General features: G+C 52.6%; 2 protein-coding genes across 3 annotated transcripts; one reads left to right on the forward strand and one right to left on the reverse strand.

Annotated features, from left to right (window-relative positions):
• Positions 1 to 704: 704 nt before the first annotated feature.
• On the reverse strand, positions 705 to 14,554 carry NKIRAS1 (NFKB inhibitor interacting Ras like 1). Of its 2 annotated transcripts, XM_054161244.1 has the most exons (4): positions 14,476 to 14,554; positions 13,789 to 13,882; positions 4,106 to 4,347; positions 705 to 2,029 (listed from the first exon to the last, which is right to left on the reverse strand). In XM_054161244.1, the coding sequence occupies exons 3-4, from the start codon at positions 4,325 to 4,327 to the stop codon at positions 1,790 to 1,792; spliced, it is 462 nt and encodes a 153-aa protein (XP_054017219.1). In that variant the 5' UTR covers positions 4,328 to 4,347; positions 13,789 to 13,882; positions 14,476 to 14,554; the 3' UTR covers positions 705 to 1,789. The 2 variants fall into 2 exon arrangements, with proteins under 2 accessions (XP_054017219.1, XP_009898160.1); XM_009899858.2 differs by lacking the exons at positions 13,789 to 13,882; positions 14,476 to 14,554 and adding an exon at positions 12,682 to 12,854.
• Positions 14,555 to 14,653: 99 nt separating this feature from the next.
• Positions 14,654 to 19,990, forward strand: RPL15 (ribosomal protein L15). Its single transcript, XM_054161245.1, has 4 exons — positions 14,654 to 14,710; positions 15,654 to 15,838; positions 16,609 to 16,745; positions 19,647 to 19,990. The coding sequence occupies exons 2-4, from the start codon at positions 15,667 to 15,669 to the stop codon at positions 19,950 to 19,952; spliced, it is 615 nt and encodes a 204-aa protein (XP_054017220.1). The 5' UTR covers positions 14,654 to 14,710; positions 15,654 to 15,666; the 3' UTR covers positions 19,953 to 19,990.
• The last annotated feature ends 3,571 nt before the right edge of the window (positions 19,991 to 23,561 follow it).

Here is a 23,561-nt window from a genome sequence, read left to right on the forward strand (position 1 = left end):
GAGAAGCCTTGAGTACAGGTGTGCCTGGTAGGAAATGAGTGAGGAGGGAGTGCTCCTGCAGCGTGGCTGAGGACAGTGACTGTGACTAGCCAAGCTGGGGTCAGTCCTGCTGGAGTGCTTACTCAGCTGCAGTGTTGCAATGAAACCACTGTCTGTTCCTAGCAGGCCATTACAAGAGCTTGCTCATTCATAATTGCACTCTTACCTTGCTCCTTGGCCACAGCAAGCCGAACCCTGTTGAGCAAAGCATCTAAACAGTTTCGTCTGCCTTCATTACAAAGGCAGGAATGCCTGCTCCATTGCCAGTGAACTGCACTACTGCTCTGACATTAGTCATGCTGATGGCCTTTATTTGTCAGTATTCAGGAAGAGCAATGCCCCAAGCACACAGCTGAGGTGTCAGCATTAAGCACACTCACTCTTCAGCGTTTGTGATCGCAGTGCTGTGTTTTGCTGACTCACAGTGAAATGCTCGGTGTTCCTTCCAAACGTCCGTGGCAAAGGAGGGCACTGGGTGCAACTCAGCCCCTCTCCCCACTCTTCTCTTTAAACAGAATGAAAAGCAAGACTCAGGCGAGGCAAGACGCTGCTAGAGGCCGAAAGCTGGCCGCTCTCTCTGGGAGCAGTTACGTGTTTTGTCCCTCTGTATCCCATTTTGTTTAGTGTACTGACAGGCTGACCTAGGAGAGCAGATGCCCGCAGCACATGGAGTCTCAAAGCACAGGTAGCCACGTGCAGTTGTGCTCCTGCTGCTGGACGATGCTCAGCATAGTAAGACCATCTGCAGAGGTATTGCTGGGTGTTTGTCATGGGGATGTTCCCAGAAGGCAGCCCCTACACCCCCTAGCTCCCCTCTCACAAAGCAGCAGTTCTTGTCTGGCCTGTAGCTTCATCCTGAGGGTGGATGACTGCGGCTTGGCTGGATGGCTGCGCTGGGAGTATTGTGCAATGTACTAAGCAGGGCCCAGGCAGTGTCCTTCCTGCTCTGTGGAGTTTCTCAACAAAATGATCACCCATGTGAATGTGACTGACTTGTACTGGCCATGCTGATCAAAATCACATGGAGCTATCTCGTTCTTCAGGTCGCAGGTAATGAGCGCTCCGGGAGCCCTCCTGGCTCGTACAAATACATTCCTGAGCTGAAAGTACTGCTTGCCAGGCCTTGCTGACAAGCTTCATGTCCCAGTAGGATCTGTTCTAGAGTCTCCCACAAAACTTGCTGGGGCTTGTTGGTTGGCTGGGTTTGGTTTTTCCTTTACCTCCAGTCACTAGCAGAACTCAAGTGGCTACATCAGCTGGTACTTGTTCCTCCTGCCACAAACCCTACTCCTGCAAAACCACTCTGACCTCAGCCTCCTGCATCATCAACACGCCCTGTGGACCACTTTAAGGTCAAGGTAAAAGGAGTGTTGCCACTTGAGCCACAGCCTCTCTCCAAACCGAATGCTTTCTTCGTGACTAGAGGCTACAGATCTGCAGGGGGGCTGCTTAAGAAGCTTGTTGGCTTGTCCTTCAGCATCACAGTACAAAGTCCCTGCTAGAGAGCTGTCCACCTGTCCCTCATCTATGACCCTTGTAAAATAACTCTCTTCATGAAGTGCTTTTAAAGGCTTTTACCACCAGTGAGGTTTCCAAGGCAAGTCTGGGAGAAGGAAGGATACCTCTTAACCATAAGCTTGCTGATTTTATTGCTGAGTGAGATTATTGCTGTAAGTGCAACTGTAAGAAGCAAATGGCACAGGAAGGACCTAGGCTGTGGCCTGGCAGCAGCAGACAATGCCAAGGTAGCTCAGTTATCACAGTTATTCCCTTTGCTCTTCCTTCCAGGCAAGGGAAATGTTGATTTGTTCTGTGACTGGGAGAGTTTGCTGGCCAGGAAGGTGAAGGGTTCCAGCAGTGTTTTTCGATCCGTCACAGTCACTTCCCACAGTCTCACCTTCTCGGCCCTTGCCCATTGCTGGGCTGCTTCTGTTTCCACTTCTCTTTGGTCCAGGAGGTCAGTTTTGTTTCCCAGGACAATAACTGTTACCTGCAAACAGAACACAAGGGTGAGACTTGTACAAAGGGCAGACCCCCGCAGTAATTTTAAGCAGCAGGCAAGTCACAACGCTCTCCAGAGCTGGTTTGTGACTTAGCAGCGGCACAAGGCAAGCTCTGTGTCCTTTGGCAAGAGCAGGCTCTGGGATCTGAATTGACCTCACCCACCAGTGTCACTTGCTGTGCTCCTGATTGCTAAAAGGGAAGCCAAAGTTCAACAGGACCAGTCTCTGTTCACCTCCAATTGAGCTACTCCAGACAAGGGGTACAAGTGTGACACCTGAGCAGTGGATGCTGGAGAGGGAAGCAGTGCCTGGCAGCAGGGAAAGCCTAGACCCCCCAGTTTGGTCCTTCCCAGTCACAGCCTGCAATATACACAAAGCCAGTCCTGCCACAAGGCAGCTGTGTGAGCAGCCTGCTGGACCCCACTCCTGCAGCCCAGGGCCCTCAAAAAACAAAGAACTAAACCAGTGCCTGGGAAAAATTCCCTACTTGCCCACCCTTCCTTGCCCTGCAGGGAAGCTGGGGTTGCTCCTGATCTCCCTGATGGATGTGAGAGCCTGCAGCTCACACCAGCTACCGTAACCCTCCTGTGGCTGCACGCTTGGCTGCTGTCAGGCTCGGGGCCTGGCAGCCTCCACAACACTCTGCTGGCAGTACTGAAGTCCCATTTTGGAGAGTCTCTCCCTACCATTATCCAATTAATCCTTCCTGAAATTTGTTTTTGGTTCTTTTTCCTTTTTAATATCATAAAGCAGACATTTGGAAAGCTGTAGGCTGAAGACATTTAACAGGGAAAACTACTTGAGAATACAAAGCTGCTGCAGGAAAAGCCCTGATGCTAATGCCACATGCAAGCTCCATTTGTTGGGCTTTGCTGGAAGCCTGTCAGCTGAAAACACTCTCTGCTTTCTAAGGGAAAATGGAGCAGGCTGCACACAATTGAATTGATTCAGCATGGTTGTTAAACCACATGCAAAGCTGCTTTGCCAATGGACTGATGTCTGAGAGCCCCATTGTCAGTTACTCCAGTTTGTAAGCCACAGAGTACAGGGATACAAAACAAACAAAAGGTAATGCCCTTTGTTCTATTCTTCCCTGCACTTGACTTCCCCTGTACAACATGGAAGGAAGCCCTGGGAGCTGCACTGCAGTAGGCCATGTGTTTTGTTAGTCATAAGTGCCCTGCCTGATGGATTCACCTAACTGAATTTTAGCTGTAGTAGAGGAAGTAAGGAGGAAAAAAAGTCCTCTCAGTCTTCTCCAGACTAAGCAGCCCCAGGGCTCTCAGCCTCTCCTCACCAGGCAGTGCTCCAGTCCCTTCAGCATTCTTGTAGCCCTCCCTTGGACTCTCTCCAGCAGATCTCTGTCCCTCCTGAACTGGGGAGCCCAGAGCTGGATGCAATATTCCAGGTGAGGTCTCACCAGGGCAGAGTAGAGGGGGAGGAGAACCTCCCTGGATCTGCTGGACACACTGCTCTGAATGCAGCCCAGGGTCCCCTTGGCCCTCTTTAGCATGGCCTGCAGGGCATGTGAATGAGGCTTCCCCAGCCTGTTAGTCTGGAGAGGACTGAGAGGGGATTTAATAAATGTCTATCAATATCTGAGGGCTGGGGGTCAGGAGGCAGGGGACAGGCTCTGCTCAGCTGCACCCTGGGATAGGACAAGGGGCAATGGACAGAAACTCAGCACAGGAGGTTGCACCTCAACATGAGGAGGAACTTCTTCACTGTGAGGGTCCCAGAGCACTGGAAGAGGCTGCCCAGAGAGGTTGTGGAGTCTCCTTCTCTGGAGCCTTTCCAGCCCCATCTGGATGTGTTCCTGTGGGACCTGCTCTAGATTCTATGGTCCTGCTCTGGCAGGGGGTTGGACTTGATGATCTCTGGAGGTCCCTTCCAACCCCTAACATCCTGTGAGCCTGTGGGGAAGCTTCCTTTTGCTGGCTTGCCCAAGGCTGGGGGTAGGTTTGCTTTCCTTTGTATACAGAAACAAAAGCTGTGCTTTGCAACCTTAACTTCCTATCCCCGACGGAGCCCTGAGGCAGGCAGTTGAAGCACCCTGCATTCACCTCCTTCTTGTCTCTAAAGAGGTCAATCTCCTTCTTGAGCAGCTCAACCCTCTGGAAAGCTTGGAGGCTGGTGACGGCGTACACCAGCACGAAGGCGTCGGCCACGGAGAAGTAGTGCTTGGGCAGCTCCACCCCGTCCTGCAGCCCCCTGGTGTCGTACAGCCTCAGCTGCTCCTTCACGCCCCGCTCCGTCTCCACCGACGCCAAATACACATCCTCCATCGTGGCCCTCTCTTCTGAGCCTGGTGGGAAGCAAGCAGGAGAGTTCAGCTAGGGGAAGGACAGCACCAGCGTGAGAGCTGTTTGCAGAGCAGCCTTGTACCACACCGCAGCTGCCAGGGCACGTCTGCAGGGCGCCTTGCCCTGTACTCGACCTTTCCTGACACCCCCAGGAAGGGCTGTGCTCAAGATCACCACACCAGCTCCTCACAGTAGTGAGGCTGTGTGAATAGATCCTCTAATACACCAGCACAGGGTTGTAGCTGTGCAAGTCATCTGTACAAGGTGCACAGCCAGGGTGGGATAAGATAGATGGCTCTTCCCCCACGCTTCAGCCACCCAGTGCAGCAGCTCTGTGCCAACCACACTGCAAACCAGCCTGGCCAAACACTCTTTTGGAACAGCCAAGGAACAGCAGAGAGTCAAGCACTAACATTTTAAGCCTACTTCATACTGAGGTAGATCATATGGCAGAAGCAGGAGCTAAAGGAGTAAGTCCAGAAATAAACATGTATTGGTGCTACAATAACCAGCAAGGGAAGCCTAGCCAGGAAAGGAAGGGGAAGCTGGCATGCAGGCAGTGTTGCATGCTGTCATTACTGCAATGCATGGTGAGCTTTGTGTGGCCCCTGGATGGAGGAGTAGGAGGTTACAGGTCCCAGCAAACTACATCCAGGGTAGCTGGGGCACTTTCAGAGTTAAATACTCTATAAACCCTCTGCAATCCACATTTTGGCCTCCACTGCACAACACCAAGCTGTGTGGTGTGACTGACTGCCAAGCAGAGCCTGGGCTGCAGCAAGAGAAGTGTGGCCAGCAGGGCATGGGAGGGGATTCTCCCCCTCTGCTCCACTCTGGTGAGGCCACACCTGGAGCACTGCCTCCAGTTCTGGAGCCTCTGTTACAGGAAGGATCAGGAGGTGCTGGAAGGTGTCCAGAGAAGGGCCATGAGGATGAGCAGAGGGCTGGAGCTGCTCTGCTGTGGAGACAGACTGAGGGCATTGGGGTTGTTCAGTCCAGAGAAGAGAAGGCTCTGAGGAGACCTAATTGTGGCCTTCCAGTATCTGAAGGGGGCTACAAGAAAGCTGGGGAGGGATTTTTGAGGGTGTCAGGGAGTGATAGGACTGGGGGATGGAGCAAAACTAGAAATGGGTAGATTCAGATTGGATGTTAGGAAGTTCTTCCCCATGAGGGTGGTGAGAGCCTGGCACAGGTTGCCCAGGGAGGTGGTGGAAGCCTCATCCCTGGAGGATTTTAAGGCCAGGCTGGATGTGGCTGTGAGCAACCTGCTGTAGTGTGAGGTGTCCCTGGCCATGGCAGGGGGGGTGGAGCTGGCTGAGCCTTGGGGTCTCTTCCAGCCCTGACAATTCTGTGATTGTTTGTCACTGCAGGGCTGCAGCAGTGAGTCCTGCATTATTCTGACTGCCAGAGAAGGGGCTGCATTAGAAGCATTGTATAAGAAAGCAGAAGGGATTCTCTGGCCTCTGAAAATAAGGGCTTTGCCTTATTCAATGGCACTACTCAAAACACCTCACACTGACAAACAAGCTGAAGCAGGCCACCCACACTGATGGTTTTCCATGAGGTGTGCAGCATTCCTGGGCAGCAAAGTGGCACAAGCTCTGCTTTCTGCCGCTCCCTGTGCAGCCTGCACAGATCAAGCTCTTCCTAGGTTTTCAACAAATTAATTCCTCATGCCTCCAGATGCAGTCTTCAGGAGCAAAACTCAGAGCAGAAGAGCAAAACAGAGGTTAATAGCAACGAGGAAGAGTGCAAGCATTCCGTGTGGCTGGAGGAGGTGCTACAAGGGCACCTTTAGAGACCGCAGTACCGACCGCAGCCCTTTCTGGGGCACTGTGTTCTTTCCTGCTCTGCCTCCTTGCAGTAAACACAACTTGGCAAGAAGGAATGAACCACAGCTACCTAAGTATTCCTTTGAGGAAGAAGTGAATAATGTTGCACAGGATTTTAACATCTAAATGCTGCACTGTAATTCAACAAGTGGATGCTTAGGGGACTTGAGCTCCTCCCCTGTGAAGGGAGACTGAGAGCCCTGGGGCTGTTGAGTCTGGAGAAGAGAAGGCTGAGAGGGGATCTGGTCAATGTCTATCAATAGCTGAGGGGTGGGTGTCAAGTGGAGGGGGCCAAGCTCTTTTGGGTGGTGCACAGTAATAAGCCAAGGAACAGCAGGGACAAGCTGGAACAGAGAAGGTTTCAGCTCAATATGAGGAGAAACTTCTTTACAGTGAGGGTGGCAGAGGCCTGGAGCAGGCTGCCCAGAGAGGTTGTGGAGTCTCCTTCTCTGGACACATTCAAACCCCACCTGGCTGCATTCCTGTGCAGACTGCCCTGGGTGATGCTGCTCTGGCAGGGGGGTTGGACCTGATGATCTCTGGAGGTCCCTTCCAACCTCTAATGCTCTGTGGCACTGTGCACTGTAACAGTGATGAGTCTTTAATACATCTACATTCTCCTGTGACAGTCTCTTCCAAACACCATTAAAAGTAGCAGTGAAAATTATGTCTTTTAACATCCTACTTGAAAACAGAGGAAAATTAAGACCTGGGATTCGAGTCACCAGGACTTGAACCAACACATTTGGATGTGAAATATGGGGGGCCACTTTGGAGAGAGCTGGGATTTACATACCAGATTCCAGAGGTGATGTTTCACCTCTGTACACTGCAGGAGGGAGCATATGCAAGGAGATTCCTAAGCAAACACAGATCATTCTTGGACATACTTGTGTGGCCCTGTGACTCCAGGCCCTGCTTCTATAGCTCAGACCACATCCAGACCACACAGAATCATAGAATGCTCCAGGCCAGAAGGCACCTCCAAAGCTCATCCAGTCTGACCTCCCTGCAGTCAGCAGGGACAGCCCCAGCTAGATCAGGCTGCCCAGGGCCTCCTCCAGCCTCACCTTGAATATCTCCAGGGAAGGAGCTTCAAACACCTCCCTGGGCAACCTGTTCCAGTGTTCAACCACTGGCAGGCTGCTATTAGGTCTCCTCAGAACCTCCTCTTCCCCAGGCTAAGCAACCCCAGCTCCCTCAGCCTGTCCTCACAGCAGAGCTGCTCCAACCCCCTGATCATTTTTGTGGCTCTCCTCTGGACCCTCTCCATCAGGTCCATCTTGCCTGGAGAAGAGGAGGCTTCAGGGAGACCTGAGAGCAGCCTGCCAGTACCTGAACAGGACCTACAGGAAGGCTGGAGAGAGACTGTTCACAAAGGCCTGCAGGGACAGGACAAGGGGCAATGGCTTCAAACTAGAGCAGAGCAGATTTAGATTGGATGTTAGGAAGAAGTTCTTCACTATGAGGGTGGTGGAACACTGGAACAGGTTGCCCAGGGAGGTGGTGGAGGCTCCTTCCCTGGAGATATTCAAGGTGAGGCTGGATGAGGCCCTGGGCAGCCTGATCCAGTTGGGGCTGTCCCTGCTGAGTGCAGGGAGGTTGGACTGGGTGAGCTTTGGAGGTGCCTTCTGGCCCTGACCATTCTATGAGTCTCTGATTCTATATGTGCAAGCCCTGCTCAGCCTGACCTATGGCAGGAGAGTCCTTTCATGACTCAAAGCTACATCTGCACCCATTTCAGACATTTCCTTGCAGGGTTTGTCTGATTCCTTCCAGGCAGAGAGGCTGCCACGCAACACGTGTTACTTTGTGTGTCTCTGACAGCATCTCTCCTTTTTTGCCCTCTCCTTTCTCATCCTCAGGCCCGAGGCAATCAGCCTTTGGCAGCCCAGCATAAAGCCCAGTACCACACATTGTAGCTCAGGTGCTGCAGGGACACAGATATTCCTTTCTGGAGCATTTTCCCCTCTCACCAGTAGTTTTTCCTCTTTGACCTCAAGCAATCTTAGTGTCTTTGCAAGAGTGCTGGCTGCTGACTGTATAAGCAACAGCAGCCCTTAGGGACCTGACAAGCCAGAGAGAGCTGATGGGGCACATTTTGCTAGGAAATGAACCACAGTGCCACTGGGTTTGCAGTGCCATCACAGAGCACAGTCAGGCCCATGGCTCAAAGCCAAGGCCTTTATATAGCATGTGAAAGCTCCAAGGACACTAATCATTGCCCTGAGAGCAGCTGTGCCACCACTCCTGTTTACCAGAAAGTCAGCAGGACACACAGGAGCACTGACTGACACCCACAGCTGATGTACAGCCAGGAGGGGACACCTGCCCGGGCCTGGGGCTGGGACATCTCCGAGCAGGGCACCAGGCCTTGTGCTCTGAGCCTACAACCAAATTAGAGCACACCCCCTGGCCCTGGAAGGAGGCTGTGGTTGCCATCAGGAAAGGAGCAGCACTAGTGCTGGCTTGGCAGTCCTCCTCACGGCGCCCCGGAGGCTGGGCCGGCCGCAGAGCTGCTTCTGACGTCAGGCAGGAAGCTCAGCTTTGGAAGCAGCTTGTGCCCTGCTGCCACAGCCAGGGGTCTGCCTTGCTGCTTGGCTTTCAGCAAACACACTGGTCCCTGCTGTCCCCTGAACGAGAGCAGCCAGGAGGTACATGTCAGCTTTCTGTAGCTGACACACTTCAGCAGAGGATGGAGATGCAGTAGTCGTGAGCATGGAGGGGCCAGCCCAGCAACAGGGCTGTGCAGTTTAGAAGAGCTCATCTAAAGAGGGAGCAAAGCCTTGTCAGTTCTCAAATGCTGCCCTTGCCCAGTGAGGCACTTGCAGTGGTATCCTGCCTCTGCAGTTCTCAAGGGTTAATCATAAAATCATAGAATCAATAAGGTTGGAAGAGACCTCAAAGACCATCGAGTCCAACCTGTCACCCCAGACCTCACGACTAGACCATGGCACCAAGTGCCACATCCCATCCCCTCTTGAACACCTCCAGGGATGGTGACTCCACCACCTCCCTGGGCAGCACATTCCAATGAATAACAACTCTTTCTGGGAAGAACTTTCTCCTCACCTCCAGCCTAAACCTCCCCTGGTGCAGCTTGAGACTGTGTCCTCTTGTTCTGGTGCTGGGTGCCTGGCAGAAGAGACCAACCCCCAGCTGGCTACAGCCTCCCTTCAGGTAGTTGTGGAGAGCAATGAGGTCTCCCCTGAGCCTCCTCTTCTGCAGGCTAAGCAACCCCAGCTCCCTCAGCCTCTCCTCACAGGGCTGTGCTCAAGGCCTCTCACCAGCCTTGCTGCCCTTCTCTGGACACATTCAAGTCTCTCAATGTCCTTCCTAAGCTGAGGGGCCCAGAACTGGACACAGGACTCAAGGTGTGGCCTAACCAATGCAGAGTACAGGGGCACAATGACCTCCCTGCTCCTGCTGGCCACACTGTTCCTGATGCAGGCCAGGATGCCATTGGCCTTCTTGGCCCCCTGGGCACACTGGTGGCTCATGTTCAGACAGCTGTCAATCAGCACTCCCAGGTCCCTCTCTGTTTGGCAGCTCTCAGCCACTCTGACCCCAGCCTGTAGCTCTGCCTGGGGTTGCAGCACCTGGCACTTGGACTTGTTAAATGCCATCCCATTGGACTCTGCCCATCTGTCCAGTCGGTCGAGGTCCCTCTGCAGAGCCTTTCCACTCTCTAACTGATCAACATCTGCTCCCAGCTTGGTGTCATCTGCAAATTTACTGCTGAAGGACTCAATGCCCTCATCCAGATCATCAGTGAAGATATTGAACAGGATGGGGCCCAGCACTGATCCCTGGGGGACCACACCAGTGACTGGCTGCCAGCCGGATGTGGCACCGTTCAATACAGGCTGGAAAAGTAGCTAAAGATCTGGAAGCCATTTTCAGCAGCCCATGCTGCAAGCACCTTCCTGTCCATGGGCTGGGGAAGAGGCAGGGAGGGTGGTGAGCACTCAGCAGGGCTGCCAGAAACACCAGCATACCAGTGCAACCCCCAAAAGGTGCCTGATGGCACACACAGGTGACAGTAAAAGCACTGGACCGTGGTCACTCATTCCTTGGGGCTGCAGTGGCTCCATATGGAGCTCTCTTGACTGCTATTTGCCCTCTTTCTCCCAGTGCCTTGGGAATAAGGTTTGACCATAATCAGAGAAAAGGAGACTACCTTCTTCCTTTTCCCCTCTTCTCTTGCACCACCCCTCTCAAATGACCTGCTCCCTCCCTGACTGCTAATTCTAGGGGGCAAAAAACCAACCAAACCAAACCAAACCCAACCAAACCAAACCAAACCAAACCAAACCCAACCCAACCAACCAGCAAGGAAAGAAAGACCAGAGCTGCAGGAAAGGAAAGCTGATCTGTTTAAAAGAGGGTGGGGAAAGTTTGTGTTGCACAATGGCTGAGCTGCAGCAGAGCTCAGGAGTGACAGAGGGACACCCAGAGACAACCCTCGGGCATGAGGCCTCCCTTGGGTTATGTCAGGCAGTCCCCACACTGTTGTATAACGTGGCACAGGGCTGGCTCTATAAATAGCTGCTCTGAGCAGCAACACCCAAACATCCTTCCTGCCTGGGTCGCCAGGAGAGGCTCACGGCAGGAAGCACTGCGAGGCAATACGACTTAGGTAACACTGCTTTGTTCATGCTGACGCTCACCCAGCCCGGGGCAGGGGAGAGGCAGGCCACAGCAAAAGCCAAAACCTTTAGCCTGCAGGTTCTGCAGCCTTCCTGCTGAAAGCTATGCAGGGCTGCAGGCACGGGGCTGCAGGCAGGCTGCTGGAAGCAGATGGTGCTGTGGCATTAGCAAAAATCATCCTTTCAGACAAGGATATCGCCATGCAGTTCTGGAGCAGCAGTGCCAGAACATTCCTCTCATCCACACACTTTAAAGGCACAGTGCCTGGAAGGCACTGTTCTGCATGTCACAGAATCACAGAATTGTCAGGTTTGGAAGGGACCTCAAGGGCCATCCAACCCCCCTGCCATGGCCAGGGACACCTCACACTACAGCAGGTTGCTCAGAGCCACCTCCAGCCTGGCTGTAAAAACCTCCAGGGATGAGGCTTCCACCACCTCCCTGGGCAACCTGTGCCAGGCTCTCACCACACTCATGGGGAAGAACTTCTTCCTAACATCTAATCTGAATCTCTCCACTTCTAGTTTTGCTCCATTCCCCCCAGCCCTATCACTCCCTGACACCCTAAAAAGTTCCTCCCCAGCTTTCTTGCAGCCCCCTTCAGACACTGAAAACCCACCATAAGGTCTCCTGGGAGCCGTTTCCTCTCCAGACTGAACAACCCCAACACTCTCAGTCTGTCTCCACAGCAGAGCAGCTCCAGCCCTCTGCTCATCCTCCTGGCCCTTCTCTGGACACCTTCCAGCACCTCCAGATCCTTCCTGTAACAGAGGCTCCAGCACTGGACACAGTGCTCCAGGTGTGGCCTCACCAGAGTGGAGCAGAGGGGGAGAATCCCCTCCCTGGCCCTGCTGGCCACACTTCTCTTGCTGCAGCCCAGGCTCTGCTTGGCTCTGGGCTGCAAGTGCTCACTGCTGGCTCATGTTGAGCTTCTCATCCCCCAGCACCCCAGGTCCTTTTTCTTCAGGGCTGCTTTCATGCCAGACCCTGCCCAGCCTACACTGGGACTTGGGATTGCCCTGACCCAGATGCAGGACCTTGCTCTTGTTTATTCAGTAACTTACCCTAACAATTTCTCAGCCCAAGGAAAAGATGCAAACTGAGTTGCCATCTGTCACAGCCCTTGGTGCCAGCCCTCATTTCTAGGTGAGGCAGGAATAATTTGCCAGCCCCTGGTCATTGCTCTTTCTCTCAAAGCCAAGCCATGTGGAAATGGAGGGAAACAAGACAACTTTTCCTTCATCCCCTTCCCCTTGTGCACAGCAGGTTTTAGACCTCCTCATGCTCCTCTCTCAAGCCACTTTTCCCTTGTAGAGACCCAAGAAGCTTGGCCCTCAAGTTCAGCACAGAAAGTAGGACCAAAAGCTAAGCTGCCTTTCTTTCCAGCACTTTGATTAAGTATTAGCTAAAACCAAGCAAAACAAAGCTTTAACAAGATGGAATAAAAGACTAAACAGCCTCTCTGCTTATTGTGTGGCATCTGTTTCTTTTTCAGGCACCCACAGCACCTTTCAGGGAGCAAGAGATGTCTATGTGAACAGGGAGCAAGCACATCAGCTGCTTTCTGTGCTTGTGGGGTTTTTCCAACCATTCCTGTGTGCCATAACTGGGAACAGAATGGAAAGGGTTCTTCTGCAAGCCTCTTAAGAACCAGCAAGGGACTATGAATTTCAGCATCTGTCCAGAGACACAGCAAAACCACATCAGTTTCTTCTTTCACCTCAGCACACTTCACAGTCCTCCATTACTGTTTTGGGGTGTTTTTTAGGGAGGGAGCCCACACAGAACAAGATGCTGGAAAAGGAAACAATCTACAGACAAACACAGCACCCCCCAAAAGTAAAAACATCTCACCAACAGTATGCTTTCCATAGAGAAGCTGCTCCAGAATTGCAGTCTTTCCCACTGAGGCCATTCCACAAACCACCACCTTGTATCCCTTTCCCATCTGTCCCGAGAGGGCAGAGTCAGCAGGTGAAGCCTGTGCAGACACAGGAGTCTGTTAGCCGGGCAGGAGCTCAGCACCAGACACACAAAGCCCCAGGAGGGAAGGAGAGAGGCTGAGGTGGCTTGGAGGCACAGCTCCCTCCCAGCCGCTCCGGTATTTTTAGGACTCGAGTTTCTTCCCACGCTGTTTTCTGAGGCCTGTGAGGCTGCTGCCGTTGGTGCTGCTGTGTGCCTGCAGCCCTGGCACCGGCCCCGCTAGCATCAGGGAGGCTGCGAGCGCCGGCCGCAAGGGGCTGCGTGTTGCTGTGTGCATACAGTGCGCCACTTGTGCTACCGGGATGCATGGCTTGGCTGCAGGCCTGGCAGTAACTGACAGCCTCAGGACAGCTTCTGGAAACACGACAAAATGCCAGGGCCTTCCCCTTTGTGCCATGCAAAGAGAGTTCCTAGCTTTTACAGGCTAGGAGCTGAAGAATAGGAGCATTAAAGGACAAAGCACAGGAAAGCAAATCACAGAATCACAGAACTGTCAGGCTTGGAAGGGACCTCAAGGATCATCCACTTCCACCCCCCTGCCATGGGCAGGGACACCTCACACTGCAGCAGGCTGCTCACAGCCACATCCAGCATGGCTGCAAACACCTCCAGGGATGAGGCTTCCACCACCTCCCTGGGCAACCTGTGCCAGGCTCTCACCACCCTCATGGGGAAGAACTTCTTCCTAACATCCAATCTGAATCTACCCACTTCTAGTTTTGCTCCATTCTTTTGCTCCATGCCTGCTGTAATTTTACATACATTACACAAGAAGAGAAATAAGTACATCACTAGAAATGTTGGTTTGGGGTTTTTTTGTCTGCTCTGAAGCAGTTTGGATGGGGAGGCACTGGTTTTAGCAGGAGGCCTCCAGAAGCCAGGGGCAGTTGCCCGTGGCAGTGAGCTGTGGCAGGGCAGCAGGCCCTCACTCTCAGCCCAGCGCTGGGAGCAGCGTACCACAGGAGAGCCGCAGGGTACCTTTTTAGCACCAGGAGGGGCTGGCACTGCCCTGTTTCCGTTCCAGCTCAGCCGGGTAACGCTTCACAAGCCAGAGTCCTCTGCAAAGCACACACTGGAAAATGAAAGGGAAGCGGAGGGGAGGTTTGATTCCCGCTCTGGTTCCCCAGCAGCGCCCAGCACGCTGGTTAGACTGCTGGGTGGTTACACTGCTGGGAGCCGGCGCAGCGCCAGGCCAGTGCCCGCTCCTGCAGATCCGGGTCTGCAGGGGGAGGCAGGGAACTGCTCGGGCACCTGCGCCGTGCCGTGCCGTGCCGTGCCTCCCGCAGGTCGGCACGGCTCAACTCCAGGGCCCCGGGCCCTTCTGGCGAGGCCCCCTACGCCCGCAGCACCGCGACTGCCGGTTTCAGCGCCGGTTTTAGGGCATTTCTGGCCCTTAGGAGGAACTGTTTAACCGTACGGCTTCGCATCACTGGCAGGGGTTGCACGGGCTCTTTTCCAGGACGCCAGAGACTTCTTCAATGTCACATACACACCACCACCGCTCCCAACCCCCAGCTGCGCAGGGGCTCCTGCGCGGGGGGGCAGGGATCGGGGATCGACTGTCAGAGGCTGCCGCAGCTGCCAAATCCCCCACCCTAAGGCCCCCCCCCCCGGCCCCCGAGGCCGCCCCCCCTGCCCCCGTCCCGCCTCAGCGCGAGCGCGCACCTGGGCAGAGCTTCCCGCAGGGCCCCATTGAGCCGCGCCGGCCTGGCCGGGCTAGCCACGCCCCCGCCTCCCATTGGCCGGCGCGGGGACCGGGTCAGCACGGGGTGCGAGGGGCGGCCCGGCTGCCGCAGGACTACATTGCCCATGAGGCGCCGCGGCCGATACCGGAAGGACGGTGCCGCCGCAAGGGGTTGTGGGAAAAAGGCTCTTCCTTTCCGGTCCTGGGCGCCATCAGGTGAGGGCCCGTTTGTGCTCGGCTTTTCTCTCAATCCGGCTCCATCCTGGGCCCGAAGTGGCCACCTGCCTGCTCGGGTGCCGTGCCCGCCTGGCGGGGTGGGCTCCAGTTACTTCCGCGGCGCGCGTTCCTTGCGGCCCGCGGGAATCGGGGCCTGGCAGGCCGCTGGCCCTGGAGGCCGATGGAGGGCCCTGTCTGGGCGGGCGGGCTGGCTGCCCGGCGTGTGGGGCGGCGGGGAGGACGCCCCGTCAGATCCAGGGTTTCTTGGTGTGAGCGGAGGGCGACCACCGCAGCGCAGCGGGAGCAGATGGTTTACAGCTCGCACGTCTTGACAGGAGGCTGGGTTTGCAGTTGTTTTGCGGTGTTTTATGCCCTAACGCTGCCTTAAAGGGTGGTTTGGGGCAGCAAGAGCTTGGCCGTAGCTAGAAGGATTCGAAAAAGAAGGGATTGAAATTCACACGGAACTGGTGGGAATTGCATCTTTCAGGTGGTGATTTGTGTGGGAGTTGGATGGATTTCGCTTACACCGGCTAAAATTAATTGTGTGAAAGTTTCAGAGGGCTTCAGGGAGAATTAAAGCGTGTTAGGATGACCACACCACTCACGTGCTTGTTTCTAGATTCATATTTACAGCTTGTTTCAGCTGTCAACTGGCGATTTTGGTAATGTCTGAGATACACATCTGACATTTTCTCAGCTGAGGAATTCAACACTTAAGAACATATGGAAAGGAGAAAAATAGCTGAGAATGGCAACTGCTGTGTGCCCTGCGGGAGGTTGCTAAGGGTGAGCCACGTGAGCAGATGTGGCAGTGGTCTAAAGCTTGAGAGCATCCTGTGTGGCAGTGGCATTAGGTGTATGAGTTTATGTGATGTCTCTGTTGGAAGCTGTTCAGATTTGGAATGGGATTTGGTGGACTTCTTTCACTGACCTGTCAGTTCAGCAGGTAGACAAACATGGGTGCCTACAAGTACATCCAGGAGCTATGGAGGAAAAAGCAGTCGGATGTGATGCGATTCCTGCTTCGAGTCCGCTGCTGGCAGTACCGCCAGCTGTCTGCCTTGCACCGAGCTCCTCGGCCCACCAGACCAGACAAAGCTCGCAGGCTGGGATATAAAGCCAAGCAAGGTAATGAGGGGAAGAGGTGAAGTCCACATGCTGAGTTTTATGTTGGTTTCCTTCCTTAAATGACATTTGGATAACAAAATCTGAAATTCAGCTGTTCCCTATGCACCTAAAGTGTGCTGCACAATATGAACTTAATGTTAGAGAGGTGCTAAATTGGTAGCAGTGCCCACAGCCCAAAACCTTCCTTTGTGTAACGTTGAATTTTTGCCTTCTGCGTCCATTTTGGCAGATGGAGATAAAGTGGGCTTTGGCTCTTAACTCCTGTGCTGTGTTACTGCTGCAGAGCTGACCAGTGTCCTTGGTTTGGAAGGTGGCTCTTCTCTGCTCAGGTTGTCACGTGTGAATTCCACTGTGTTACAGCTGCACGTGCTGCAGTTAACAAGGCAGCATGGTTTTGGGCTGTCATTAGAGAGCAGTTGCTGGTCAGTGGGGAAAGTGGCCATCTCTCAGTAAATGGAGCAGATCCTTGAAACCATAGGCATTGGTTCAGTACGAAAATGAGAAGTTGAGCCTGCCTTTCTGTGTGTGAAGCTTGCCTGGGTTCCTCATGTTTGAGCTCCCAGGATAGCAGCAGGTGGTGTGGATGGCCCTTTGGGAGTGCTGCTGTTGGAGTTTGGGATTTCAGGCTTGGGGTGGTTGGTTGGGTTTTTGTGTTACAACAAAATACCCTTCTTGGGGTACTTGGACCTCCACAGGGGGGAGGTGCCATAAGCTCTGGTTTGGAACTAACAATCACAACAGGACAGTTCTTAAGTCGCCCTTTCTTTCAGGTTATGTCATCTACCGCGTCCGTGTGCGCCGTGGTGGTCGCAAGCGCCCGGTCCCGAAGGGCGCAACCTACGGCAAGCCCGTGCACCATGGTGTTAACCAGCTGAAGTTTGCCCGCAGCCTTCAGTCTGTGGCAGAGGTGACTATTTGGCTCGTTGCTCAGAAACATGCTGATAGGAAGGTCTCACACTGTAGCAGCTGAAAATAGGAGAGACTGAAACCCCAAAAGCTACCCAAAAGGTTGTTTTGCGGATGTGTTGGGTTGGATTGGATTCCTCTCCTGTCCCCCCAGGAACTTAGCTTTTTCAGGAATCTACCCCAGAGAGCAAATCTCCCCACGCCTAGAATTTGGAATTAAAACCAGGGTTGTATCTGCAGCAGACACTGAATATAACAGTATAAAAGGCAACGTGTCCTGAGTGTATTTACATCTATAGACACAGCGTAACAGCAGCACAGGTCTCCCCCCAGCCCCCTACCTTTGATTCAGCTCTTCGTCCCCTCCTGGGGACACAACTAGTATTCTAAGCTAGGGACTCTAGGGAGTAGCTCAACCCACTGCAGTTGGGTAAAATAATGAAATACTGATGGTGGGAAAGCACCAGAGTGTCTTGAGAAGCTGCATTGAGACAAATGGAAAAAGGTACTCAGATTTTCCAGCTGGAGTCTGGGGATGTACAGTATGTCACAGTACTTGTGAATAAAAATGGACATGCAGCTAGTATAAAGGATTAGACCTGAGAAATAGCAGTTCAAATGTGGTAAGGTGGCAGACTGAATTCACCACCAAATCCAGCTCTGTGGTGTGGCTTGTCAGCTTTGGGTAGCGGTCTCGTGAGTTCCTGTTCAAAGCCTGTAGCATCTGTTTGTGTGGCAGGAATGCTGCACAGCTCTGCTGTGTTACAGGGTCTGAAAGCAGCATGCCAGAGACCACCTGCTCTTTATGAAAGAGCTTTGCTACCTCACAAGCACAAAAACTGGTGGTTAACTTGGGTTTAGGTGAGATACTGTTACCTGCTGAAACACTCCAAATGGAAACTTCCATTCTGTTAATGCCTTCAACAAACAACAGAAACCTCTGGGCTCAAATGAATACTGCTCTGCACTCTGAAAAATGCCTGAGACTGGGAGAGCAAGGAGACTACTCATCCCATGAGGATGCTTTTAAAAGGCTTCAAGTTGAATCCGGTGTGAGGTGGTTCTTTCTCGGAAGGGTTTTAGGGGGAAAGACTTGTGTACATGAAATGCAGATGGAGATTTGGAGTTAAAAATGCAGTTCTGTGTTTTCAGAGCTCGTGCCATGCTCTTTAGCTGCCACTCCCAGATACCTGGTGGCTAATGGCATGCACTCTGGTGGTGACCACTCATGGAAGAGGTTATTTGCCCTCAGTTTTAGTTTGAAGATTTCTGAGTCTGGCATGCTCTTTCCTGGAAATCTTGAGTTCTTCAGAGGGGCACAGAAATAGAAAACCTTGCTTGTAGGTACCCTCCCTGCAGAGAAGCTGCTTAAGGGTGGTTGGTGTCTTAGTGTTCAACATATGCATTGTTCTCCCATGCTGGAGTAAAACAAGGACTTGAAAGAACTTAATTACATATGCAGAGAACAGTTGGAAGACTGTAGCCATAGGTTGGGATCATACAGAGATAGAAAATGGGAGGGCTGCACTGGTTGATACTTTCCATAGTGATGGTGAGGCCCTACCATTGAGCACTGGCAGTGCTTTGTAGACAGGAGAAGCAGATGGCATTGCATAATTGATATTGTCTGCTTCAGTTTGGTTTTCAAGCTAGGACTGCTGCTTTCCAACCACAAGTGAGGATAGGAGTAGCAAGTGCTAATATGCCAGCAGCAGACCAAAGGCTTGTTACATCAGCACTTCCTTTCCTCCTATGAGTATGGGCTGCTCCTCTCCTGTAGCTATGGCTGTGCAGGTTGCTCAGTCTTTCAGAACTTCCCATGAAAGGTTGTTCCATGGCCTCAAGTGCTGCCCTTGGTCTTCATCTTTAGATTAAAGCTGGTTTTAACACTGTGTATTTAGGGATTTGGTGCTTCTATGTACAAAGTAGTTCCTTTTATCAACCAAGTGCTTTCCTCCTCATGGTCTTTAAAACCAGTTTCATGCAGGAATCCAAGCAGTCGTGGGTTCTAAATAGCAGCACGCCTTGCAGGTATTCCTTTTTCTTGCCTCTTTGCAACTGGAAGGGGAATATTTCCTTTAGGAAGAGAGGGTCTCTCAGGGCAAATGGAAATTCCCCACACCTACACAATTTTGGTTGAGTTATTTTTAGAATCACAGAATCATCAGGGACCTCAAGGATCATCCAGTTCTAACCCTGCTGCCATGGGCAGGGACACCTCACACCACATCAGGTTGCTCACAGCCACATCCAGCCTGGCCTTCAAAACCTCTAGGGATGAGGCTACCACCACCTCCCTGGGCAACCTGTGCCAGTCTCTCACCACCCTCATGGGGAAGAACTTCTTCCTAACATCCAATCTCAATCTAGTTTTGCTCCATTCCCCCCAGTCCTGTCACTCCCTGACACCCTAAGAAGTCCCTCCCCAGCTTTCTTGTAGCCCACTTCAGACACTGGAAGTCCACAAGAAGGTCCCCTTGGAGCCTTCTCTCCAGACTGAACCACCCCAACTCTCTCAGTCTGTCTCCATAGCAGAGGAGCTTCAGCCCTCTGCTCATCCTCATGGCCCTTCTCTGGACATGTTCCAGCACCTCCAGATCCTTCTTGCTCCAGGTGTGGTCTCACCAGAGTGGAGCAGAGGGGGAGAATCCCCTCCCTGGCCCTGCTGGCCACACTTCTCTTGCTGCAGCCCAGGCTCTGGTTGGGTCCCTGGGCTGCAGGTGCTCACTGCTGGCTCCTGTTGAGCTGCTCATCCACCAGCACCCCAGGTCCTTTTTGCAGGGCTGCTCCAAGCCAGTCCCTGCCCAGCCTATAGCAGTGCTTGGGATTGCCCTGGCCTCGTGGTCTTTCTGTCCTGCCCCCATGATTCTGCAGCCTCTTCCTTTGTTTCTGTCCCCGCCAGGAGCGTGCCGGCCGTCACTGCGGGGCTCTGAGGGTCCTGAACTCCTACTGGGTGGGTGAGGATTCCACGTACAAGTTCTTCGAAGTGATCCTGATCGACCCCTTCCATAAGACCATCCGGCGCAACCCCGACACCCAGTGGATCACCAAGCCCGTGCACAAGCACAGGGAGATGCGGGGGCTGACGTCGGCCGGGCGCAAGAGCCGCGGCCTGGGCAAGGGCCACAAGTTCCACCACACCATCGGGGGCTCGCGCCGCGCCGCCTGGAGGAGGCGCAACACCCTGCAGCTGCACCGCTACCGCTGAGCCCGCTCGCGCTCGCCGTCTAATAAAGCCGATGTGGGTTGCTGAATTTCACAAGTGCTTCTGCTGCTTCTTGCCTTGCCTGGGGAGGGAGGGAGGGTAGCATCCTCTTCGGTTCAGCTGTGGCCCTGGTTTGAAAGGCTTTTCCCAATGTCATTTGATAGTAGAATAGAATAGAATAGAATAGACCAGGTTGGAAGAGACCTTCAAGATCATCGCGTCCAACCCATCAACCAATCCAACACCGCCCAAGCAACTAACCCACGGCACCAAGCACCCCATCGAGTCTCCTGAACACCTCCAATGATGGAGACTCCACCACCTCCCCAGGCAGCCCATTCCAATGGGCAATCTCTCTCTCTGTATAGAACTTCTTCCTCACATCCAACCTAAACCTCCCCCTCACGAAGCTTGTAGGCCCTGAGCGCAGAGCTCTGTCTGTGATGGGTTTCGCCGCTGTCTTTTCAGTCTTGCCAAGTGCAGTGTGGATTGAAAGCCTAATGGCTGCTACAGGTTCTTTTTTCTGTTGGTCTCAGTATACTTCCTTACTGTGTAGGTTGGTCTCTGTTTCCTGTGCTTAGAGTGGAGGCCAGTTTTGACTTTGTGCAGTGAGATGTAACTGAAAGTGCCAGTTCATTTTTTATAGGTGATTAAATACTAGCCACAACTCTCTTCCTCAAGTTCTGGTGTTTTGTCTTCAGTGTGGAACGAGCTCCTGAGTCCATGTTACCTACAAACATCCTGGAGAGCTACCAGGATGCTGAAGGGACTGGAGCACTGCCCAGTGAGGAGAGGCTGAGAGCCCTGGGGCTGTTTAGTCAGGAGACGAGAAGACTGAGAGGGGGTTTAATAAATGTTTATAAATAGCTGAGGGCTGGGGGTCAGGAGGGAGGGGACAGGCTCTGCTCAGCTGCACCCTGGGATAGGACAAGGGGCAATGGATAGAAACTCCAGTACAGGAGGTTTCACCTCAGCATGAGGAGGAACTTCTTCACTGAGGGTCACAGAACACTGGAAGAGGCTGCCCAGACAGATTGTGGAGTCTCCTCTGGAGACTTTCCAGCCCCATCTGGATGTGTTCCTGTGTGACCTGCACTAGATTCTATGGACCTGCTGTGGCAGCGGGGTTGGACTGGATGATCTTTGGAGGTGCCTTCCAACCCCCAACATCCTGTGAGCCTGTGATGACTGGCTAAAGCACAGAATGGAAAGGTGAAGCCTGCTCTGGTCACTGACCTGCTCTGTCCATTTCACAAAGAGGTGGGTTTAGGTGGAATAATAAATAGCTAATCTAGAGCAGTTACTGCTTCATTTGTGCAAGAATCTAGACTGCATTTTGCAGTGGGAACAGTGTCTTCCAGCTGCTTTTTGATACCAGAACAGAGATGCTTGCTGATGCACTCTGCATGGTTAGGTGGGAGAAAGCATTTGAATGGCAGGGTTTGTAATCCTAGATTAATGTGGTTTAGGCTATATTTTGTGAAATTGCAGTGTGAGTTTTCAGCATGAAGCCACCTTGCCTATAAACCCTGCAAACGACTGCTCTTGCTGGTAAGGTAGTTGTGCAGTTGTCCTGGCTTCTACAGATGGCATGCCAACCACATTCACTGGGTGGTGGTAGGAAAAGGGATGGGAAGGCCCAAGAAGTAGCTCTGGTTTTGTGGAGTTTTAACTTGGGGTATGGAATGATTTGGGATGGGGGGAGGGGGAGTGCCACAATCAGAGTGTGAAGATTTGCTCTTCAGCTGAGAAACTGACTGACTTTGTTCTTTGATACAACTTCTTGAAGCAGAGTAGTCTACAGAAGAGACTGGCAGTGTGCTTTCCAAGCTGGAAAGAGCAGCTGCTTTCGTGACACTCAAGAAAACATGAAAAAGGAATCCTCTGTTCAGCTGTGCTGTCTGTTCCTCTGCAGAAGGGAGGTGTTCCTTCGTTTAACCTTTCCTGAGAAGCAACAGTATTCCTGGAGGATATTCCTGTGGTGATGGCACAAGACATGAGGTGGAAATACCCAGCTGCAAATTAGGTGAACTGAGATTTCACCTGAGCATGAAGGGAGATTCCTGTAGAGATCTTTCTCTTTTGTAGGTTTAAGGGCTTCAGGTGGTGCCAGTATGGCCCATGTGTCCAACTTAAAATGATGCTGCTGTACCAAGTTCTGTTGAGCTGTTTGGGCAGCTGGACATTGGCAAAGGAAGGTGACAGGGCAGCCAGCATTAATACTGTGTCCTTTGCTAGGGTTCAAAGCTAGCTGGTGGGGTGTCCAGTGAGACTTGCCTGAGGTTTTCTCTTATGGTTCTGTACTCTTGAACTCTGAAGTAGGATGGGGAAACTGTCCCTTCCAAAGGTTATTGAAAGCTACTGATTAAAGCTTGGCCCAGAGAGCATGGTACTTCCCAGACAAGAGGAGTCTGAAGCAGATGGGGCGGCCTTCAAGGGGAGCCATGGGGACCCATAGCTCATCCCAAGTCTTTGGGAAGTCAGACTGCCTTTGCATTTTCTCATACTGCTCTGTTAAAGTGTCCTGATTGGGAAGGAGGGGAGGTTGCACTGCAGCATTTGTGTAAAGAGGAAAGGCAAATAATCTTTTTTCTTCCCTTGTTAAAAACTCTTAGAACAGAGGGAAAACTCTTTTGTTCGGGGTTGTTAGCTTGGGAAACCAGGTTTAGAGATTATGTGAGCTCTGCCTTTCCTACTTGTTTTTTGACCTTGTTGTGGAAGCCTGTGTTCCTTTAGAGTTCAGTGAAAATCAGTCCTCTCAGAGAGTATTTCTAGTGGGGTTACTTGAGTTCAACCCTCCTTAAATACCCAGGGCTCTGCCTGCAACATGGATAGGAAGCTGTAGCTGAAGGAGGGCAGGGGGAGGGAGGAGGATGCATCAGGAGTTTCACTGGTGAAATTTGTTAAGGCACAGAGGAATCCAGTAGTCTGTTTCCAAGCCATGTACTTGGCTCTACTTTAGGTCTGATTGTTTGGCGGTTTTTTTCAGCCTGAATAGGCATATTTTAGATGTAATTAAGGGAGCTGTCTGGTTTCTGGGCAAGACAAAACAGCACCACAGTTAAACTGCAGAGGGACAGGTCTGACCAGTACCAGCCAACTTCAGCCTGTACTGGGTGCTGTTGACAGTGGTTGACTGTAACCTTTTACTAGGCTGAATTCTGCTTTTCTGGAAGGTGCCTACATTAACTAATCACTTAGTCTTGGATAGGAGGAGAGGGCCTGGCAAGTGACTTAGCCTCTGTCCTTCCTGTATGTGAAACCAGATTGTGTGATTTAGCATGTTCTGGTGGACAACAAGTTCTGCATGGGACAGCAATGTGCCCTGGGGGCCAATGGGATCCTGGGCTGCATTCAGAGCAGTGTGTCCAGCAGATCCAGGGAGGTTCTCCTCCCCCTCTACTCTGCCCTGGTGAGACCTCACCTGGAATATTGCATCCAGTTCTGGGCTCCCCAGTTCAGGAGGGACAGGGATCTGCTGGAGAGAGTCCGAGGGAGGGCTACCAGGATGCTGAAGGGGCTGCAGCACTGCCTGGGGAGGAGAGGAGAAGACAGAGAGGGGATTTAATCAATGTCTCTGAATCTCTGAGGGCTGGGGGTCAAGAGGCTCCC

Source organism: Dryobates pubescens, chromosome 4 (genome assembly GCF_014839835.1).
Source record: "Dryobates pubescens isolate bDryPub1 chromosome 4, bDryPub1.pri, whole genome shotgun sequence".
Taxonomy (NCBI): Eukaryota; Metazoa; Chordata; class Aves; order Piciformes; family Picidae; genus Dryobates; species Dryobates pubescens.